Source organism: Takifugu flavidus, chromosome 16 (assembly GCF_003711565.1).
Source record: "Takifugu flavidus isolate HTHZ2018 chromosome 16, ASM371156v2, whole genome shotgun sequence".
Classification (NCBI taxonomy): Eukaryota; Metazoa; Chordata; class Actinopteri; order Tetraodontiformes; family Tetraodontidae; genus Takifugu; species Takifugu flavidus.
This window is the reverse complement of record NC_079535.1, coordinates 11,977,554-11,995,513: the sequence shown is the minus strand read 5'-3', so window position 1 is coordinate 11,995,513 and position 17,960 is coordinate 11,977,554. Positions and strand designations below refer to the sequence as shown.

The 17,960-nt window shown below is 48.1% G+C and overlaps 1 protein-coding gene and 1 long non-coding RNA gene across 8 annotated transcripts; one reads left to right on the top strand and one right to left on the bottom strand.

Annotated features, from left to right (window-relative positions):
• Positions 1–8: 8 nt before the first annotated feature.
• LOC130513007 (uncharacterized) lies at positions 9–2,267 on the bottom strand. Its single transcript, XR_008946573.1, has 2 exons — positions 2,128–2,267; positions 9–776 (listed from the first exon to the last, which is right to left on the bottom strand). It is a non-coding gene; the product is annotated as an uncharacterized LOC130513007 (long non-coding RNA).
• Positions 2,076–17,911, top strand: mgaa (MAX dimerization protein MGA a). 7 transcript variants are annotated; one of them, XM_057011483.1, is made up of 21 exons: positions 2,076–2,294; positions 4,574–5,713; positions 6,333–8,073; positions 8,264–8,354; positions 9,068–9,178; positions 9,751–9,879; positions 10,051–10,185; positions 10,359–11,143; positions 11,608–11,878; positions 12,138–12,253; positions 12,324–12,398; positions 12,465–12,561; positions 12,732–13,099; positions 13,325–13,636; positions 13,725–14,004; positions 14,420–14,686; positions 14,771–15,387; positions 15,845–15,967; positions 16,078–16,186; positions 16,347–16,670; positions 16,812–17,911. In XM_057011483.1, the coding sequence occupies exons 2-21, from the start codon at positions 4,644–4,646 to the stop codon at positions 17,456–17,458; spliced, it is 7,668 nt and encodes a 2,555-aa protein (XP_056867463.1). In that variant the 5' UTR covers positions 2,076–2,294; positions 4,574–4,643; the 3' UTR covers positions 17,459–17,911. The 7 variants fall into 7 exon arrangements, with proteins under 7 accessions (XP_056867463.1, XP_056867464.1, XP_056867466.1 ...); XM_057011484.1 differs by having other exon boundaries at positions 2,261–2,504; positions 9,071–9,178; XM_057011486.1 differs by having other exon boundaries at positions 2,261–2,504; positions 10,051–10,173.
• Positions 17,912–17,960: the final 49 nt, after the last annotated feature.

Here is a 17,960-nt window from a genome sequence, read left to right as displayed (position 1 = left end):
CACACCTCTGAATGATTCCGACACCGACAGCTGGAAACTTTATTCAGTCATTTTCAGCACACGTGAACAACTTTGACAGCAGCACCTGTTGTAGAACTCCTGAGCGGCCCAGTGGTGGAACGCTAACGCTGCCTCACACAGCACCCTTTTGGATGTTTACATCCTCACCTGGGCTTGTGGAACATGTGCCACTACGTCACTAAATGGAGGATATCTGAACCATTTCCTCAGAATACTGACGGGTCTTTTTGTGTCAAGTAAAAGCTTCTGGAGGAACGTGGAATGGAAAATATGTGTGAATGTAGTTTTTTCAGGAGGCTCCTGGTTATTCGTCCAGCTCATCACTGAGACGAGGACACACATGCTCATTCCTGGCCGAATGTGAGTGGACCGTGGGACGAGCCTGGACGTCATCTTTAACATACAAGAACACAGTGATGTTTCAAGTCTTTGACTGGTCGTCTGCACCATTGACTAGCACCGAGGAAGTCCTTTTGGACTGGTTCTGTTGGCCTTATTGACTGATGCAGGTTGTAATAGGTTCTTCATCCCACCTCCACTGACATACTGGTCGTACCAGTAGCATACCAGTAAGAATGGCTGTGAGTCCACCACACGCAGCTAGAGACATGTGACCTTGTTTCTAAAGTCGAGTTACATCAACGTAGCATGAGCTAATGTTTAATCTGCATTCAAGTGAGTTTTGTGGAGCATCTTCAGTCACCAGGTCAGGATGTCAGAGCGACACGATGGTCTCTTTGTGATCTCCAGAACAGCTGTAAAAGAGAAACACTGGTTGTCAGGAGAAGGCGGCAAAAAGTGAACTCCGCCTCCACCTCTGATCAAAATGGGGTTATGATCAGACCGACTGGTCCTGACAAGCTTCTCATCGAAGATGGACGCTCCCACAGTAACCTGGGAAGCGCGTTGATGTTCTTCACCAAAACCAGCCGCTGCTGCACAGCAGACCAGTGGTCGCGACCCAGGCGACTGCTTTCTTCTACTCTTATGCACTGTGTAGGAGTCTATTTGAAATATTGCTGCTTTTATCTGTCAGTGTGTGCCAACACATTTCCAAAGGTGCCTCCTCAGGTGTTGAAGCGCTTTGAGAACAATTTACTATGCAAAAATGCCGCTTTTGTGTTTATTGAGCCATTTGGTAGAAAGTAGTGTTGCAGAGGATTGGTGGAAAAGACCAAACATAAAATCCTTTAAATAATCTGAATGGATTGTTATACAGCCCAGAATTTAAGTGTAGATGAACTACAGTTTGATTTGTTAAACCAGAATTTAGACTGTTTACACTAATCTTTTGCTTTAGTTGATCATTTAAAACTCATCATCTCATTTAATTTTTTTTTTCTTTCCAAACCATCTTCTGATTTTGACCACTTTTCAACTGTTGCACATCCAGAATTTCCTGAGATCACTTTTCAGTTTAAATTCTGAGCTAAAATTCTGCTATCTGCTCACGTGACCATAATCTAGGCATATTAAGAATTAAGAAGTGTGTATCTTTTATTACAACTCCGCTAGCTCATCCACAACTGTAATAACACACTGTAACCACGTGGGTACTTTTAATTGTTCGGTTTTCCAAGCTGGATGCCAGTGAGCTGTTCCGGCTACTTCCGGTCTTGTGTTGTGGCCCTGACGCTAACCGGAAGTCAGTTGTGTCACTGCCGCTACAACACACGCATTTATAACAGTACATGTACGCGCAGCAAGCTACGCACATAGGACACAGGCAGGCTTGTTCTGCAGTTGGACAAAATGGGAGTTTTCCCTGTTTCCACACAAAAAAATTTCTCTGGATTTGCTTCCTGTAAAACGCGAACGAACTGTTTACGCGTCTCAGACTGCGCACTTATTTATACGGGAACTATCTGTTATGGCGGAGGCGTTTAGTTGATCGGATCGTCACTGAGAACTCGGCGACGTTTCCCGTTAAAAACAGTTTTAAAGAGTCGACCTCCGCCGTAATTACGAAGCAGATGCCACGGATCACGAGCGACAGCCTCGATGAAAGCTGTAGACACAGATATTGACGCCGATAACAGTTCTGCGCAGGTCCACCATGTTACCGTGAACACTAACTCCGTCCAGTTTGACGGATGCCGCATTTACCCGGCTAACAGAGCTAATCGCCACCATCCCGGTGCCATCGCCATCCGAGGTTTCCACACAGTCCACGACGGGTCTGGCGGCTGTGCCGATAATCCACGGGTCTCCGCTCACCCCTGCCAAAAACCGCGCCGATGTGCTGACAGCCGCGGATGAGACGTCGGAACCAGGTAGTTACAGACAAGATGGCGACCGAGGCTGCGCACTGCCGGGAGCTGGTGGACGGGCGATGACGTCAGGGACACCGAATACAGTTTTCCCCCCTCAGTTGAAAAATATCCAGGATGTCCGCGGAGTTCCTACAGACGGGGAAAGCGAGCCTAAGCGTTTGGATTCTTGTCACACCGTTGAAATCCGTGACGTGTGGGAGCACGCAGAAGGTAACAAGTGTGCCGCGAGTGGAGCACATGGCCGCGGTGGATCTCACCACGCCAGGCTGCCTTTATTTTTCATGGAAGCCATGTTGGGCTCACACCAGGCCTGCTGCTGACAGTTAGCTGTGCTCTCTTCCTCGGCATACGTTTGAATTAAAGCGTGTGAGCCAAACCCGTCCAGTTTTTAGGAGGATCCATACGTGAACTGTTGGCATTTTTCAAGCGGGTTCGATCGTCGAGGTCCGTGTAAACATGCAGCGCCTGCATGGTCACAATGGCAAACATTGGTGCTAAAGTAATCCATTAATCAGCAGTGGGGGGAAACGTGGTGGCTGCTGAGAGCTTAGGCCAACGTTTCTAAATTTGGTGCATGGTTTTTTGTTCTTTAAAAACAAATTAATTGCTCCATGTAGGGGAAGTGAAAACAAAATCTCCTGGACCATGACGACCAGATGGAGAACAGGTGGTATTTCAGGGTTTGTAGTGGAAAACAAAGAGGCGTTGGATTTGTCACTATTAATTATCATTTTTATTTTAGAAGTCAGGTGATCGTCAGCAGAATTTTAATAAATGTCCTGCAGCTACATTTTAAGTGCAAATATTGCCGAGATATTTCATGACATCATTGCAATTGACTGGATTATTACACCCTGAAGCAGCGCGCCAAAAACATTTTGAACTCCCGTTGAAACGTCACCAGTTCCATTAGCAACACCGCTCAACGCCAAACTGATGTGTGAATATTTACTCTGCTCATGTTGCCTAATGACTTTGTTCACTGGATAGGAAATATTTTATCAAATGATAACCCACAGTAAGGTTTTTGAGCTTGAGCAATGCTGATGATGTGCACACACCAAACAATGTCTGTTAGCAACAATCGCAGCTGCGGGAGCGACAAGCTGACGCCATCTTTTTTAATATAGCACGACCGACTGCCGAGCTTGGTTTATATTTTTATACAGTTTATAAATAAGATCCAATAAAGGCTCCTCTGTGACTTTTGTCTCTCCTCCCCAAATATGAGCGAGACAGTCGTCCGTGCAGCTAGCCTCGGTCGTTAAGTGTGACCACCTCGAAGACGCTGTGGGCGATGGCTCGACTCCGATTCTGTGGCTCAAACTGAATATCTAGCGTGCTAAATGCCCAGTTGGTTCACAGTGACGTAAAAGGATTTACAGCCATCCAGAGGGTTGCTATTTAGCATGTCATTAACATATGTCCCAATAAATTGTTTGTGTCTGAACATTTCTAAATATATGGACAGGATTATATCGTCTCAGTTTACTTCTGAGTTGCTGACTTGCTGGAGTACCAGTGATTGCTGGAACTGGCTCAATACCCACAAGTTCAAATCACCAGGTCTCGTAGCAAAGGCCACATGATTTCACCAGTAGATCGCTTGTGCTCCCGTGCACAAATACGGGCACGACCTTCCGAGCTACAACTGCAGCCCAACCAAGCTGTGTATGTACATGTACTGACTCGTTGAAGAATCAAAGGGTGTCCAGAAATTTCTCAGCTCGAGGTCAGTCCTGTCCAGGACAAAGACATGAAGGAACATAACACAAATGGCAATCTACCAGAGTCAGCTCATCCTCAGAAACTGAGTCATTGAAGGAAGAAGAAGAAGGGTGGGTTAGGGAGGTCACCAAGATGCCTCTGACGACTGGGAAGGTGCTGAGAGGTTCAGCAAGCAAGTGTTGTTAAGCTTAAAGAGTGATGGAGAATCTCTACCTATTATGAGGGAGAGAACCAGAAAGTAAACCTCCATTAGACCCACATGTGGGCCACTCCAAGGTCACTTGGTTGGATGTCCTTTTTAGTTTGATGACATTGAAATGGAGTATTTGACGTATCAGTCGAGTGACTGCGTTTGGAGGACACTAAAGTGCAACTCAACTTGATGTGTTCCGCCTTAATGCTGCTACTGGCAACATCGCCCTGTCTATAGCAGTGTGTTGTAAAAGTAGGTTTGAGCTATAGAATAATTTATGTTAATCTAATTTTGTAATTGTTTCAGTGTCTTGTCGGTGTTTATAAGCTAAGAAGAGATTTTTTTCTTCTCCCTTCAGGCCTGGACTTGAACAGAGATGTACAAAAAAACCATGAGCCACTCATTTTTTTGATGTCTTCGATCTGTTCATGGCTTCTATGAAGAAGCAAAAGGAAATGGTGTTTCATCAGGAAGGGGTAGCTACCCCTACTGGGGAGCCTCCCCCACAATACCTGACTGTTCCCAAATCAGGAAAGCCAAAAAAATCTGGGCTGGAATCAAGTATTCTTGAAATCAACGAAATGGACGATTCGATGAGTAAAGCCAGCATGCCACAATTAAAGGGAGCCACCCGAACCCGTCCTGGATTAACTTCAGTGAAACATCCTGCAAGTTCAAACCTTCAGACAGAAAACCTTTCACCTGACAACATCTGCAAAGGTGTCAGAGTGACACTGGACAACAACAACATGTGGAATGAGTTCTTCAGGTGTAAAACGGAGATGATTTTAACCAAACAGGGAAGCAGGATGTTTCCATACTGCCGCTTTCGAATTTCTGGCTTGCAGCCTGGCAGGAGGTACTCTCTCCTGATGGATATCCAACCTTTAGACAATAGCCGTTACAAGTGGACTGGCAAGAGCTGGCAGGTTGCTGGAAAAGCTGAACATCCAGTCAAGAGTCGACCATTTCCTCATCCAGAGTCCCCCTCGACGGGTCAGCACTGGATGCAGACTCCAGTCTCTTTCTACAAACTGAAGGTGACAAACAACTGTACCAACCAAGATGGGCATATCATCTTACACCCGATGCATCGCTACATACCACGACTCCACGTGGTCCAAACGGACAAGGCCGCTAAAGACATTAGGTTAAATGGCCCTGGAGTTATCACGTTTGTTTTCCCCCAGACAGAGTTTATGGCTGTCACCTCCTACCAGAACTCCCAATTTGCTCAACTTAAAGTGGACTACAACCCCTTTATGAAGGGCCTGAAGGATGAAGGAAACTCCTGGAGCCTGAAACTGAAACCTGGGAAAGACTTGCACAAAGCTGGAGGACAGAATGATAATGAGCAACATCCACTCAGGAAAAGCTTGAAGTCTTTGCTTGCAAACCATAAACCAAAAGCAACGAAAACAGCAGACTCAACAGTGTGTAAAGACCTTCAGGAGAAAACTGCAAAGACGGAGTCCACTTCCACGGTTCCTGAGAACTGGTAAGAGTCCAACTTTGATCAAAAACACTATTCACATTTTCAAATCATTTGAATCAACCCTGGGCTTCCACGCATGCACATGTTGATATTGTTGGTTGATATTGAATACTCCTGGTATTTTTTCGGATCCATCACGGTGTGTCTGTATTCGATCACCTGGTAAAGACCCTGTGCTTTATTATTGCTGTGGGGTTTCTCACTCATCCAGGTCACGGTAGCTAAGTGCTTCAATGCAAAGGCAACCGCATGTCAGTTCTCTAGCAGAGTTCACCCCAAAGGGTTCCGCGTTTTTTGGTTTTAGCATTAAAGGAGCCTTTGGGACTTGTTCTAATAATAATAAGGGTCCAGTTGCACTGCAGCAAGTCAACTTTGTCCTCTTTCTTGTTATTAAAGATCTAGCTGTCATCTTAAAACTGGAGCTACAGAAATTATGGGAACAGGAAAAACATTTTGTCGCACAGAAACTTGTTTTGAGGAGATGATTGTACGCCGTCACAACGTTCTCTTCCACCACCTGAACCAATGGTTGGAAGTTCAGAGGCTGATTTGATAGTGTGGGCTTGTGTCCCAGAATTCTGGTGCCACTAATGTAATTTCATTGTTTGAATCTTTTCTCCAGCAACCCATGTCCTACTCAGAAACTATTTTCTGAAATTATCCGCGAGGCTCATATTTCTCTGCAGAGATGCAGCCTGGAGCACCAGGGGGACGGTTCTAGTCCCTCTCTCAGAAATGAGCCAAGGAGCACACAGAACAACTCCTCCAAGAACAAAGGACAAGATGATTCGGAGAGGGATCATATTTCTGAAGAAGCATATCCTGGGACACCACCTCAATTGAAAAGTGATCCTAATCCTGCAATAAAGAAGGATGAGGAGAAACCTCTGAAATCCCCAAACTGTAGATTGGATTTGCAACATGATTCTGACGTCGGTGATGGTGTGGCTTTAGAAGTACCCCAGAAGTCTGTGGACTGCCACAATAGTGGACCATCAGAGGAGAATGCAAGGAAAAATAAACGTCCCGCACCATTACCTTTGCCAGCCTTGGCCCTCTTCCTGAAGCAGCATTTGGCAAAATCCAAAAAGGCCAGTAGCAAGTCTGACTCTCCAACACCTCCATTCCCATCAGAACCTCAAAGCTCTGCTGCAGTTTCTGAAAGTCCACATTCCAGCTGTGTCACCATTGATACCCAACAGGAAGTTGACACTGTCCGAGAGTGTGACAGTGACAGTGCTGCTTGCGTCAATACAAAGGTTGATCCCAATGAACTGGTCCAGACATTTACTGGACATGAAGAAGAAATTGTACATTGGCCTTCCAGTCCATCATGTCCAGAGGCTGGAGACAACAAAAGCCAAAAGGAATCAAGAACTGTCTTGACCTCCATTTCATTTGCTGAGGAGAAAGGTCCTGAGGCAGCAGTACCAGATGCACCATTGTTACCCAGTACCCAACAACCCTGCAGCCCTGGGAAGCCCATACCCATCACTACTTCAACTGTTGTCTCTTTGCTGGGTAATTTGTCACCCCCTCATGACAAATTGCCAGCTCCTGCAGATGCTCTGCAACTAGAAGCAAAGTCCTCCGCACTACTTTCAGACTCCCCACCCATGATGCCACTGCTTCCTGACCCGGAGTGCTCATCATTTTGCTTTGAATCCTTTTCGCCAGCAAGTTCTCCAGAGCCTTTAGTTTCCCTAGCATGCTCCCAGGCAGTCCAGCTTGACTCCATTACCTTTGAAACAAAAGAAGACGAGGAGAAAGGACACAGTAACTCATCTGTCTTTAAGTGGCACACAGTCATACCCTTACACGAGCACTACGTAGATACTCCATTCTCATATCAACCAACAGCACAGACTCTCTCTTTAGCTGCACCACCTCTGTTGCCTCCCCAGGCTCCTGAACCTCAGACATTTGTCGGCGCCACACCTCCCCCTGAAATAGCTCTTCCTTTTCAAGAGAATGAGGAGCACTCTTTACCCTTCCCTGGCGAGTTGTCCCCTCTTCAGCTGCCGTTGTCTCCAACTTTCTCGTCACTGGATGGAAACGGATTATCACCCACACCTTCGTTGACAGACCTTGTACACTTTTTCTCCAACGATGATCTTGGGATGGGGTTGGACTTCTCAAACTCGGAGCCAGTGGCGGTTTCCTGCCCTTCTCCAAGTGCTGTAGAGGATCACAGGCAAGACAGATCGCAGCAGGAAGTAGCCAACAAACGCTACAAGTACAAGAAGTCTCGGCGACACAAAGTTTTGAAGAATGGGGTGGATGTAAAGAACTCCACCTACACCAGCATGCAGCCTAACCTGGAGGAGGTGGAGGAGCAGTTATTTGTCTCATTCACTTCAAAGGTATCGGTAAATCTAACTTGTATGATTAGATATGATGTTTTCTTTGCTAATTTCAAACCAGTTCACCTTTTAGAGTGGACTGAACCTAACATGGAGCCAACTGTGAGGCACTTGGCTTTAATATGTTGTCCTGTAATGAGGCCTGAGCTGTAATGTTCAGGGTCTTGTTCAATACAATTGCATATTTCAGGAGGCCCTCCAGCTTCACCTCGGGGAAGAGAAGCCCCCGCAGCCCAACGCGTCGCTGGACGTGCAGGAAACTAGCCACATACCTGAGAACGGTAACAAACGTCTAAACACACCTCAGCAGGGGTATGTTTGTGGAGTTGAGCTTCCCTGTGGCACATTTCCATCAGGCTCAGATGTTCTCTGGGATGAGGTGTGGACCACAAAATGCAACGGTTCAATGGTTTAGTGCTCCTGTCTGAAGGAGTGTAGCCATGTTCTTCAATATAACAGAAGAGACCCACGTTTTTGAGTCAATTCATAACATTAAACCACAACATCCAGTATTCAACTTTTTGGGAGTTGTCAGGGCAGATTACAAACATGCCTACACCTGTTCTCAGTAGCCTTCTGTCATATACAGGAACGGGCCTGTGCCTTTACTGCGCTACCTACGGTAATGTTCCAGTAAGTCGGGGTGTGACGCGCCATATGTTAGCTAGAGAAAGTGCATTGTGTTTTAGTTTGTTTATGAAAGTCTAATAAAATATTAAAAACCTACTACAGAGGAGTTGGAGAGGGAAATCCGCAGAGGAAAATGTGTAGAGTTGAAGGTCTCCTGAGCCAAAAGCTGAATATTTACACCCATTTGCATTATTTGGGTCACCCCCAATCATCTTTGAGGTGATCTGGTATTCCAAGGTCTTTTAAGAGTGAGAGAGTGGGTGAGGTCATTGGGGATTTTGCAAAAACAGGATTTAGCACTACATGACGGGTGTGTCAGATGCGCTCGGGGCTTTCAAGCATGCTAACTGTTGTTGGTTTTCAGCAGACACCACACTGAGTTTGGAGGAGAAGATCAGCTCCTTTGAGAAGATTCTCCTCAGAGATCTGAAGCTTATGAGACACAGACAGGTGATCCACCCAGTGCTGCAGGAAGGTAGGATCCTTCTATGGGCATCTCCATTAGCTCAACCTCTCCCTAAACCCCGAAAATGTAACTTAGTCAGGAAAAAACACTCCAAGTTTCAACCAGTGCAGGGCTGCTTTATTTCTACCAGCTTCATTTAGAAAATGGAGCTAAAGACGAGAAACCGGCTGGACACTCGGGTGCAGGCTCTTTTCAGCGTCTTGTCGGGGACTAAATTTAGTGGGATGGATGTGGATGAATAGTCACCCAGATGCTGGAGCTAAATATGGATGACACAGTGAAACAAGTTCATTTAGAAGAAATGTTATAAATGAATTTTCCAGAACCTGGAGGTGCTGTGGAACCACAAACCACACCGAAGACAAGGATTAATTTTCCACATGTAGACAAATTTCTGGGGGATAAAAGTCACAGAGATCCAGGCAAATGATACAAACGTCTTATTTTGACAGAATGCTGTACAGAAATAACAGAAGTGAATGGTTTTTAATGGTGTTTGTGTCGAATCCAGTGTTAGCTGCTAGTTGTCATCCCTCTATCGTGATAACAGGTTTTGCTAACGTCTTGGTGTGTTTGTTCAGTGGGGTTAAAGATGAACCTGCTGGATCCAACTCTGGCCATAGACCTGCAGTATCTGGGAGTCCACCTTCCCATTCCTCCCCCCAGAACCTCCCTGGAGCCAGTCGTCCAGGAGCTCCATCCAGCTCATGGTTAGTGGCTGCAGCACCAGTGATTTCAGGGACAGAACGAGAGCTCCATTCCTTTAACCTCTTTTTGAGGATTGCGGATGAACACAAAAACATGTTAAAAGATATTTCCACATTATTTCTGTCTGTACATCGGTTGGGGTGACTTTTCTTCTCTGCTTTCACTGTCTGCAGGTGCTTGTTCAGCGTTTGTGTCCCGTACAGGAAAAACAACAGATGTCACTCAGATTAAAGGTTGGAGGGAGAAATTTACGCCAGCAGAGGCTACATCCACCCCAAAACCTCCCACAGCTGAAGGTGATGTCTCTGGTGTGTTACACAGTCACAGTGTCGGTGGTTCATAACAATAACTCCACCAGACAGTTGGGAATACTCAGTATTTCCATATTTCTAAATATGAACCCATTGTGAATGGAACCGATACCTGTTTTATTCTTAGTCAGTCAATAGTTACAATAGTTCTGGTTTTGGTGGTCTTCCAGCTGTTGCTGCAGGGTCTGACTCACAGAAGAAGAACCTGTCTGCGTTCTGCAGTGACATGTTGGACGAGTACCTGGAGAATGAGGGCAGGCTGATCGATGAGCGGGCCTCCACCTTCTCTCAGCCTGTCGTAGATATCGCTCCACCTCTGGCCTACGAGCTGCCCACCAAGAGCACCAGCTACGTCCGGACCCTCCACAGTGTGATGCAGAAGCAGACGGGTTCAGCCACCTCTGAACTGATCTCTGGCTTTATCCCCCCCTCTAAGAGACCCAAACTTAGCCTAAAAGAGACCAGGAACTTCAGGAAGGAACCCGCAAAGCAGAGGGGTCCCAAACACAACCGACCCAAACCAAAAGCAAGCTCTGCTTCTCTTGGACAAGTAGAATCGAATATCATTGATACACATCCTGCACCCGCCCAACCGGACCCTGTTCTTCCAGAGCCCCCTACCCTCAAGAGGAAGAAAAAGCATCTCAAACCCAACCCCACGCCACAGACTGTCACCCTCCCTCAGACCCCTACCACTCTGCCCAGTACGTCCGAGGACATGGCACCGCTGGACTCTGACTCGGAACTTGGAGACCTCAACAGTCCCAAGTCTACCGCACAGAAGGAGGACACGGCTGCTGTGCCACCCCACCAGGAGGGTGGAGCTCATGGAATGACCCGTGCTCTGCTACGACAGAAAGACCTGGAGGATGGGGTGATCTGGGAGGGCCGACACAGGACCACTGTCACCGAGGAGAGGGCCAGCATCGCCCTGACGTCCCTCTTCACTCTGATGGTAAGTCATTACTTGGAGGTAGTCAGTGCTAAACTAACGCAGCAGTGATAACGTCGGCCATTAACACGGTCCAGTCAGGCGATTTTCCTGGCGTTGCCTGACCAATAATCTGATCAAACATGACAGTAGCTCAGGTATTAAATCTAAATGAGCTGATCTTTACATCAAGTCTGCATTCCCACTCACACACACTGGGGGCAGAATAACCACACACTCACCAAAGGGACTGCTTCAGGAGCTATTTTAGGGTTCAGTGTCTTTCTCAGGAATGCTTGGGAACCAGAGAGCAGCAAGCAAAGTTCCAGCTGAGCCAGTGAGGTGAGTCCAGCATAGGTTAGGGTGTGCAGGTCTTCACACGTCACAGAGGTTGATGGTCCATTGTCTGACCTGGTGGCGAATAGATACAAATAATGTGAATAAATATGGAGAAACAAATGTTTAATCTTTTTGTGTTTTGTCTTTAGGGCTTTGTCAGGGAGAATCCCACTGCCCCCATCCAGCTGGCATGCAGGCGGGCCCCCCCCTGCCTGAATGACTTCTGCAGGCTGGGCTGTGTCTGTTCCAGCCTGGGCTACTGCTCCAGGATCAGCCACTGTGGCCGGCCGGCCTGCATGTTGGGCTGCAGCTGCCTGAAACAAAAGGTGGTCCTCCTCAAAAACCTAGACGGGTCTGACTCGAGCCCCTCGCATCACAGCAAGAAGAGGAAGAAGAAAAGGAGGATGAAGATGGCCTATGGTTAGTAGGAACCCACGCATAAACTGAAGCCACGCATAAACAATAATTGACCCCGTTGCCCCGTGCGTATGTTGTATATCGATGACGTAGGTTTGCTGAAGAAAAGTGTGAATGCAGCATTAACTCATCCTGTTGCTAAAAAAAGCTAAAAGCCTCAAGCTAATAAGGCTACATGCTTGCTAACATTTGAACAACATGGTTTCCTCTCACTGTCCTCTTGTAATGGCATCATGTGACCACCTGGCTTTTGTTATCTCAGTCCTTAAGGAGGCTGACAGCGTTTCCCAGCCTGCTGACCGTGTGCGGACGTTGTGGAAGAGGAACGACAGGGACCACGATCCAGATCCAGTTCACATTCCCAAACGACACAACATGGTAAGTAGCTGCGTTCTTCACCTGCAGGTTCTGCTGTCTTTGGCTGTAACGTGGACGTTTATGTTTGCAGCTGAAAAGAGCAGAGCAGAGCAGCTGCGCCCGCGTCAGGGTGTTCCGTGGTAAAAAGAGTCGCCGCACAGACGAGGTGAGCCGGATCAACACGCCATCACTGACCAGCCTCTGATTCTGACAGTCTCGCTCTCTCCCACAGGTGGCACCAAACGGGCTCAAGTCAAAACAGCTTCAGCCCAAATCTAGAAGGCAGGGAGACCTGGAGCCAGAGACTAGAACTAGTGCCAGTCCGACAGGTCGGTCACTGATGACCCGATTATCAATCCCACATCCTGTGATCTCATTTTAACTGATTTCAGGTGGTTTGTTGTACATAAAGATGGAAACATGTCCCCTCTGAAATCTGACTGTGGTGGAAAGCTCTGATCAGAAGCCATTTTTCATTGTCGTTATACCATTTTTGCAGGTAAACCGCCTACACCAGGTTTCCCCAACCTTCAGTCCGTGGGGACCAGTCCCCAGCCCAGTTCCCCAGGTGAACCACAGGTGGAAGCACCTGAAGAGCCACCGCCAAAGCCCTCAAAGCGTTTGATCATCTTGGCTGAGTGCATGTGGGCAAGTGACAATGACCGGAACCTGGTGCTGAAGGAGCTGTGTGAAAGGATGGCCTGTGACCAGCTGGACAAGCCCTTCTGGATCAGGCAGTACTTTATCAGTCCTGTCCTTCAGACCACTGAGGGGAGTGGCACCGACTGCTGCATTCAATACAAGATCCACATCTCCACCCCCAAACCGGAGCCAGAAAACTCAGCAGCATCAAGAGAAACGGCACAGGTATTGGAGCAGGAAGCACTTCCTGTCACCACAGGTGCCATTTCCTGGTTTCTTAGGTCACTCAGGCTTTGTCTGAAATCACTCTGTAACCTATTTAGTGCACTCAATGTATCCCATAATGCGGTGTATAAAGTAGCACAGCAAGTGCTCCCGAACCAGGCAATGTATCCCATCATCCTTTGCAGTCGCACTGTCATGAGGCAGTTGTTTTCTTCTTCCTCGCAGGTGGTGAAGGCGGCTGCTGATGAACAGTCGGTGCATTTTGACGACTGGCAACGGGAGATAGAGCCTGAAGAGGTGGAGCATCTGGACGAGGAGCGGCACGTGGCAGGAGACGGCGTCCCAGAGGTGGAGGTGGGCTCAGCATCAAAGTGTGAAGGCAGAGCGGCCGTCGGTCGAGACGCTAAAAAAAGAGGAAGGGGAAAGGATGACCAAAGAAGGGCCGACATGGGTCTTCCTTTCCTGACCGGAATCTCTCCCGCTGGATTCCTCTCGGCAACCCGCAAGCAGCCTGGAGAAGGAGATCACGCCATCAAGGTTAACGTCTAACCTACCGTTCACTCAGTTTAAGTCCGCCCCTGCACTACTGTTTGATTCAGAGATGCTGACCTTGTTGTGCCCACAGGTGAATGGGAAGTTGTACCCGATGGCTAAGGTCCAGTTGGGGAAGATGGGGGCCCTCCACCCAGCCAATCGGCTGGCAGCCTACCTAACAGGCCGCGTAGGTTCCAGCAACAAGCGGCCACCTTCTTTATCTTCAGTGCTGTCTCAAACTCTTCAGTTCCAGAGTTCAGATCCAGCTCCTCAGACCATCCAGGCTTCTGTGGAGAATTCTGGTCTTACTGGGAACCCCCCACCGGGACCCAAGCCTTCTGTGAAAGTCACCATCCCCTCCACAACCACAGGTACGTAAGCAGCCAGAGTTCAACTGAATGGCTCGCTTGCAGGCTGCCTCCCTGTTGCATGGTTCTGTAGGAGTAGCAGGAACTGTGGGGTGGTTCTAATGGTTCAGTGGAGCAGACAAGTGTGGAGAGTTGTTGTGACGATACGATCAAGATGTTGCCAAAGTGACAGAATAAGACAAAGTTGCTCCGTGATGTTTTTATGAACCTGAAAACAGACTATGATCAGTGAATTAGGAGGGTTTTAGAGCCTCAGGAGGTCGGTAAAACTTTGCCGCTTTCATGGTGGATAAATGATTAATGAGATGTCCACCGGGGGTGCTGATGTTCATGGAAGGCTCCCTCACAACATGCGACATTTAAAAGTTCTGTATTCTGTGTTAGATTGAGAGAGTCTCTTCTGCATCTGTTGTTCCAGCCTCTCAGGTCATCACGAATCTGACCCAACCCCTTAATCAGCCCAATAAAGCCTCTAAGATGTTCATGGTTCCGGTCCTATCTTCTTCTGGGATGGTTCCGATGGCACCGGTCCCAACCCCCACCTCCACCAGTCAGAAGATAGTCCTGTACCCGGTCAAGTCCACCACAGGCGTCCAGTATTTCCGCAGACCAGACGGGCAGCTTTACCGGCTGCTTCCCATGAGCCAGCTGAGGCAGCTCAAGCTGAAGCAGGCTGGTCAGACAGGTGAGACGGGTCGGGCCTCATCGTTGAGCCCTTCTCTCGTTGAGCTTTCCAGAGGTTAGTCTGACTCCTTGTTTCCTCCTTCAGGCGCCCTGCCCTCCTCACACCCTGTGCTGGTTCGTCAGAACGTCTCCAAGGCGCCTCCACTCACCTCAGTTATCACCAACCTCGTGACTGCCGCCTCCACCGTCTCCTCCTCCGCCAACACCTTCACAACCTCCAGCTCCTGCTCTTCCTCCACAAGGACGTCGCCTACTTCCTCTCTGTTAGGCCCCCTCCCCTCTCTCGCCGCTCTGCTGTCTCAGAAAAATGAATGTACCTTCAAAACCCTCCCCGCCGCCTCCTCTTCCTTGCCAAGCATCAAATCCGTGACTTGTGCGCTTCCACTGGACCCCAGCAGACTCGCAGTTGAACAGAAGGTGACTCCGCCCCCACCTCCAACAGTGAAGACACCAGAAGACGCGTCTGGTCCGGCTCTTCATTCCTCTACGCAGCAGACTGGCTCTGAGCTGGAGCTGGCCTGCAACCCATCGGACCTGGACATCATCTGTGTAAACGAGGACACGAGGCCCGACGACACAGAGGGCGGGGCCGGGCGCGCGCCTCAGGCAGGGCGGGAAGAATCCTCCAGTGGCGACGAGTCCACGGACTCTGAGGGTGGTGACGTGGGCAGAGATGAAGCAACGGGTCCTCTAAGAAAAAACGTAAGAGGACGTTCTTGTTTATCGCTTTTGTCTCCCCCTGCTGGGAGGTGGACGATACTGTCTCTTGCCTCATGTTTAGGGTTTTAGTAGTGCGTGAACACGGTGCACGTGTCTTACTCTTATTGAGGTAAATTATTGGATTTTGCTGATAAGCTTATGAATACATATTAGCATACATACATACATTATATTATATTAACATATTAGCATAGATGCTAAAGCATTTGCTAGGGTTTCCTAATATTTACTGCCATCAGCTTTGAAACTCTTTAAAAATCCCTACAGCAATCAAAATATTCTTTTTAATGCTGTAAAACATTGGAAATGTTTTCATATTGAGAAGCTGCGGTTTTAGGCTTTAATGAGCTGTATTTAATTGACACTCGGTGTTAGAGAGTGCTGCTGCTGACAGCAGGGTGAAACATTGTTTTGCCTATTTGTGTGTGTGTGTGTGTAGCGACTGTTACAGAACACGTTGGAGAAACTTCGTCGGACAAAGATCAGGTTGCTGTTTGACTCTCTGAGGACGGAGCTGGGCTCCATCGATGACAGGACATCCAAGGCCTCCATCCTGCAGAAGGTCTGGCCCACATCCTCCTCTCACCTACGTCAACATTGATTTGACGCTCTGTGTGTGTGTGTGTGTGTGTGTGTGTGTGTGTGTGTGTGTGTGTGTGTGTGTCTATAAAGGCAGTGCAGGAGATTCAGCAGTTGGTGACACTTGAGTCAAAGCTGAAGAAGAAGAAGCGCCGTTTGATGAAAAAAAGGGACCGACTGATTGACGCCGTGTCTCCTTCGGGTGAGATTGAAACTTCCTGTCATGTGACGCCTCCTCTTGCTTTTCCACCTCTGATCCCTACAGATCAGATCAACGCGCATTGATCAGTCACTGTTTTTCCTTCGAGGGAAAATGGTTTCGGCTTGTAGGTGGAACTACAAGTCTGCATATGTGTCCGCAGGTGAGAGGGAGCAGCTGAATGCCTCGTCCGAACAGCAGATCCTGGAGCAGCAGCACGCAGCCAATCAGCTGCCAGCAGCCGGGGGGGGCGCTTCTGCTACTCCGGCTGGGAAACAGTCTTGCATCCCAGTTGAACCATTTTCTAAGCCACACAACAATCTGCAGGCCCCTCCTCCTCCTGTCCCGACACCTGTTCAAGCACTGAAGCCCCCTCCGGCTAAGCCCGGTGTCTCCCACAATGCATCGTGCAACAATCAAAGGACAGTCCCCAACATCCTGTCCCGCAGAAGGAAACCTCCAACACCATCCAACAATGACAAAGAAGGTAAGACTGCAGGATGCTAACAGCTCAGGCTGGCAACTCACTGATGAACAAAGGTAGAACCGCCAACGTGCTGTGGTATTATGGTCTGATCAGGTAGTGGTGACGTCAGAAATGATCCGCTGATCTTCATTTTGTTTACAGTAGAAAAGCTGAACAACCTGCTGGTCCAACCATCAAGTACGCTGCAGCAGCAGGAGGTCCCGGCAAATCTACCCTCTCCTCCTCCTCCTGCTGCTCCTCCTCCTCCTCCTCACATCTTGCTGGTCCCTCCAAGACCTGAGCGGTCTTCAGACCAGAGCCGAGGCCTGGGCCACCCCTCTGAGACCTTACCATCATGTCCTTCATCTAAAGGTCCCACTTTGTGTCCTGGTCCGGGTGCTGGTGAGCAGGCAGTGGAAGGGGTCAGGGGGTTGTCTGAGGAGCCCTGTAAAGACTCCAACTGGGAGAGTTTGACTCCCAGTGATGATGATGTCCTCATGAACCAGCCAATGGACACTGCACACCTACAGGAGGAGTCTGTCCACAGCTCGTGGCTCCTGCGGCTGGATTCAGATTCTGATGAACCCGTTACCTCGGAGACGGAAGAGGCGGGCCTTGATGACAGAATGCAGTGTTCTGAGCACAAACTGTTGCCAGGACCCACCAATGGGAACATCATAAATGGTGGCGCCCTGGTTCCCCCCCCTCTGCTTCAGATGAGGGTTGGTGGGGCCACGGTGGTGGACACCACCAGCAGGCCAATGCCCAGACTGGTTCCTCTGGGTTTGCGGGGAACCCTACCGAGCTGAGTGACGTTACAATCGTATGACTTTGGTCTTTATTTATTTTTCACAATGACGGAAACAAAAACAAGTTTCAGTTTTCAGACATTTAACAGACAAAAAGTCCCAAAGTGCCTCTAATGACATTGCCTGTTTTCTTCTCTCCATAACGAGCTGCTTCTAGAATAATATTGAACCAATTAAGGAAATATATCGGATATTTTTGACAGTTTACCTCACTCAGAAGGTGGTTGATGAGGTGAAAGTGTGACCCAGATCCCATGGGTTTCCTGACATCTTCATATTAAAGATGAAAAGGGAAAATCATTAGTTGGTGTTAGCTGGTCTCACCTGGAACCTCTTCACTGATGTCTTCTTTTTTCTTTTTTTTTTTTAAATGTGTATTTTTGTACAAGTTGAACGGATTTAAGTATGTTTACAGACACGTATGACTCGAGTAACATAAAAGTTTGACAATAATTCAGATTTTTTTTTTATTATCATTCTGGTATTATAAGAATATATCGAA

Excerpts from the sequence above, each read along its gene's own strand:
- mgaa (XM_057011483.1), top strand. The coding sequence starts at position 4,644 with ATGGCTTCTATGAAGAAGCAAAAGGAAATGGTGTTTCATCAGGAAGGG. Across the intron at positions 9,179-9,750 it reads CCACCCAGTGCTGCAGGAAG|TGGGGTTAAAGATGAACCTG; the intron begins GTAGGATCCTTC and ends GTGTTTGTTCAG. Across the intron at positions 9,880-10,050 it reads GGAGCTCCATCCAGCTCATG|GTGCTTGTTCAGCGTTTGTG; the intron begins GTTAGTGGCTGC and ends CACTGTCTGCAG.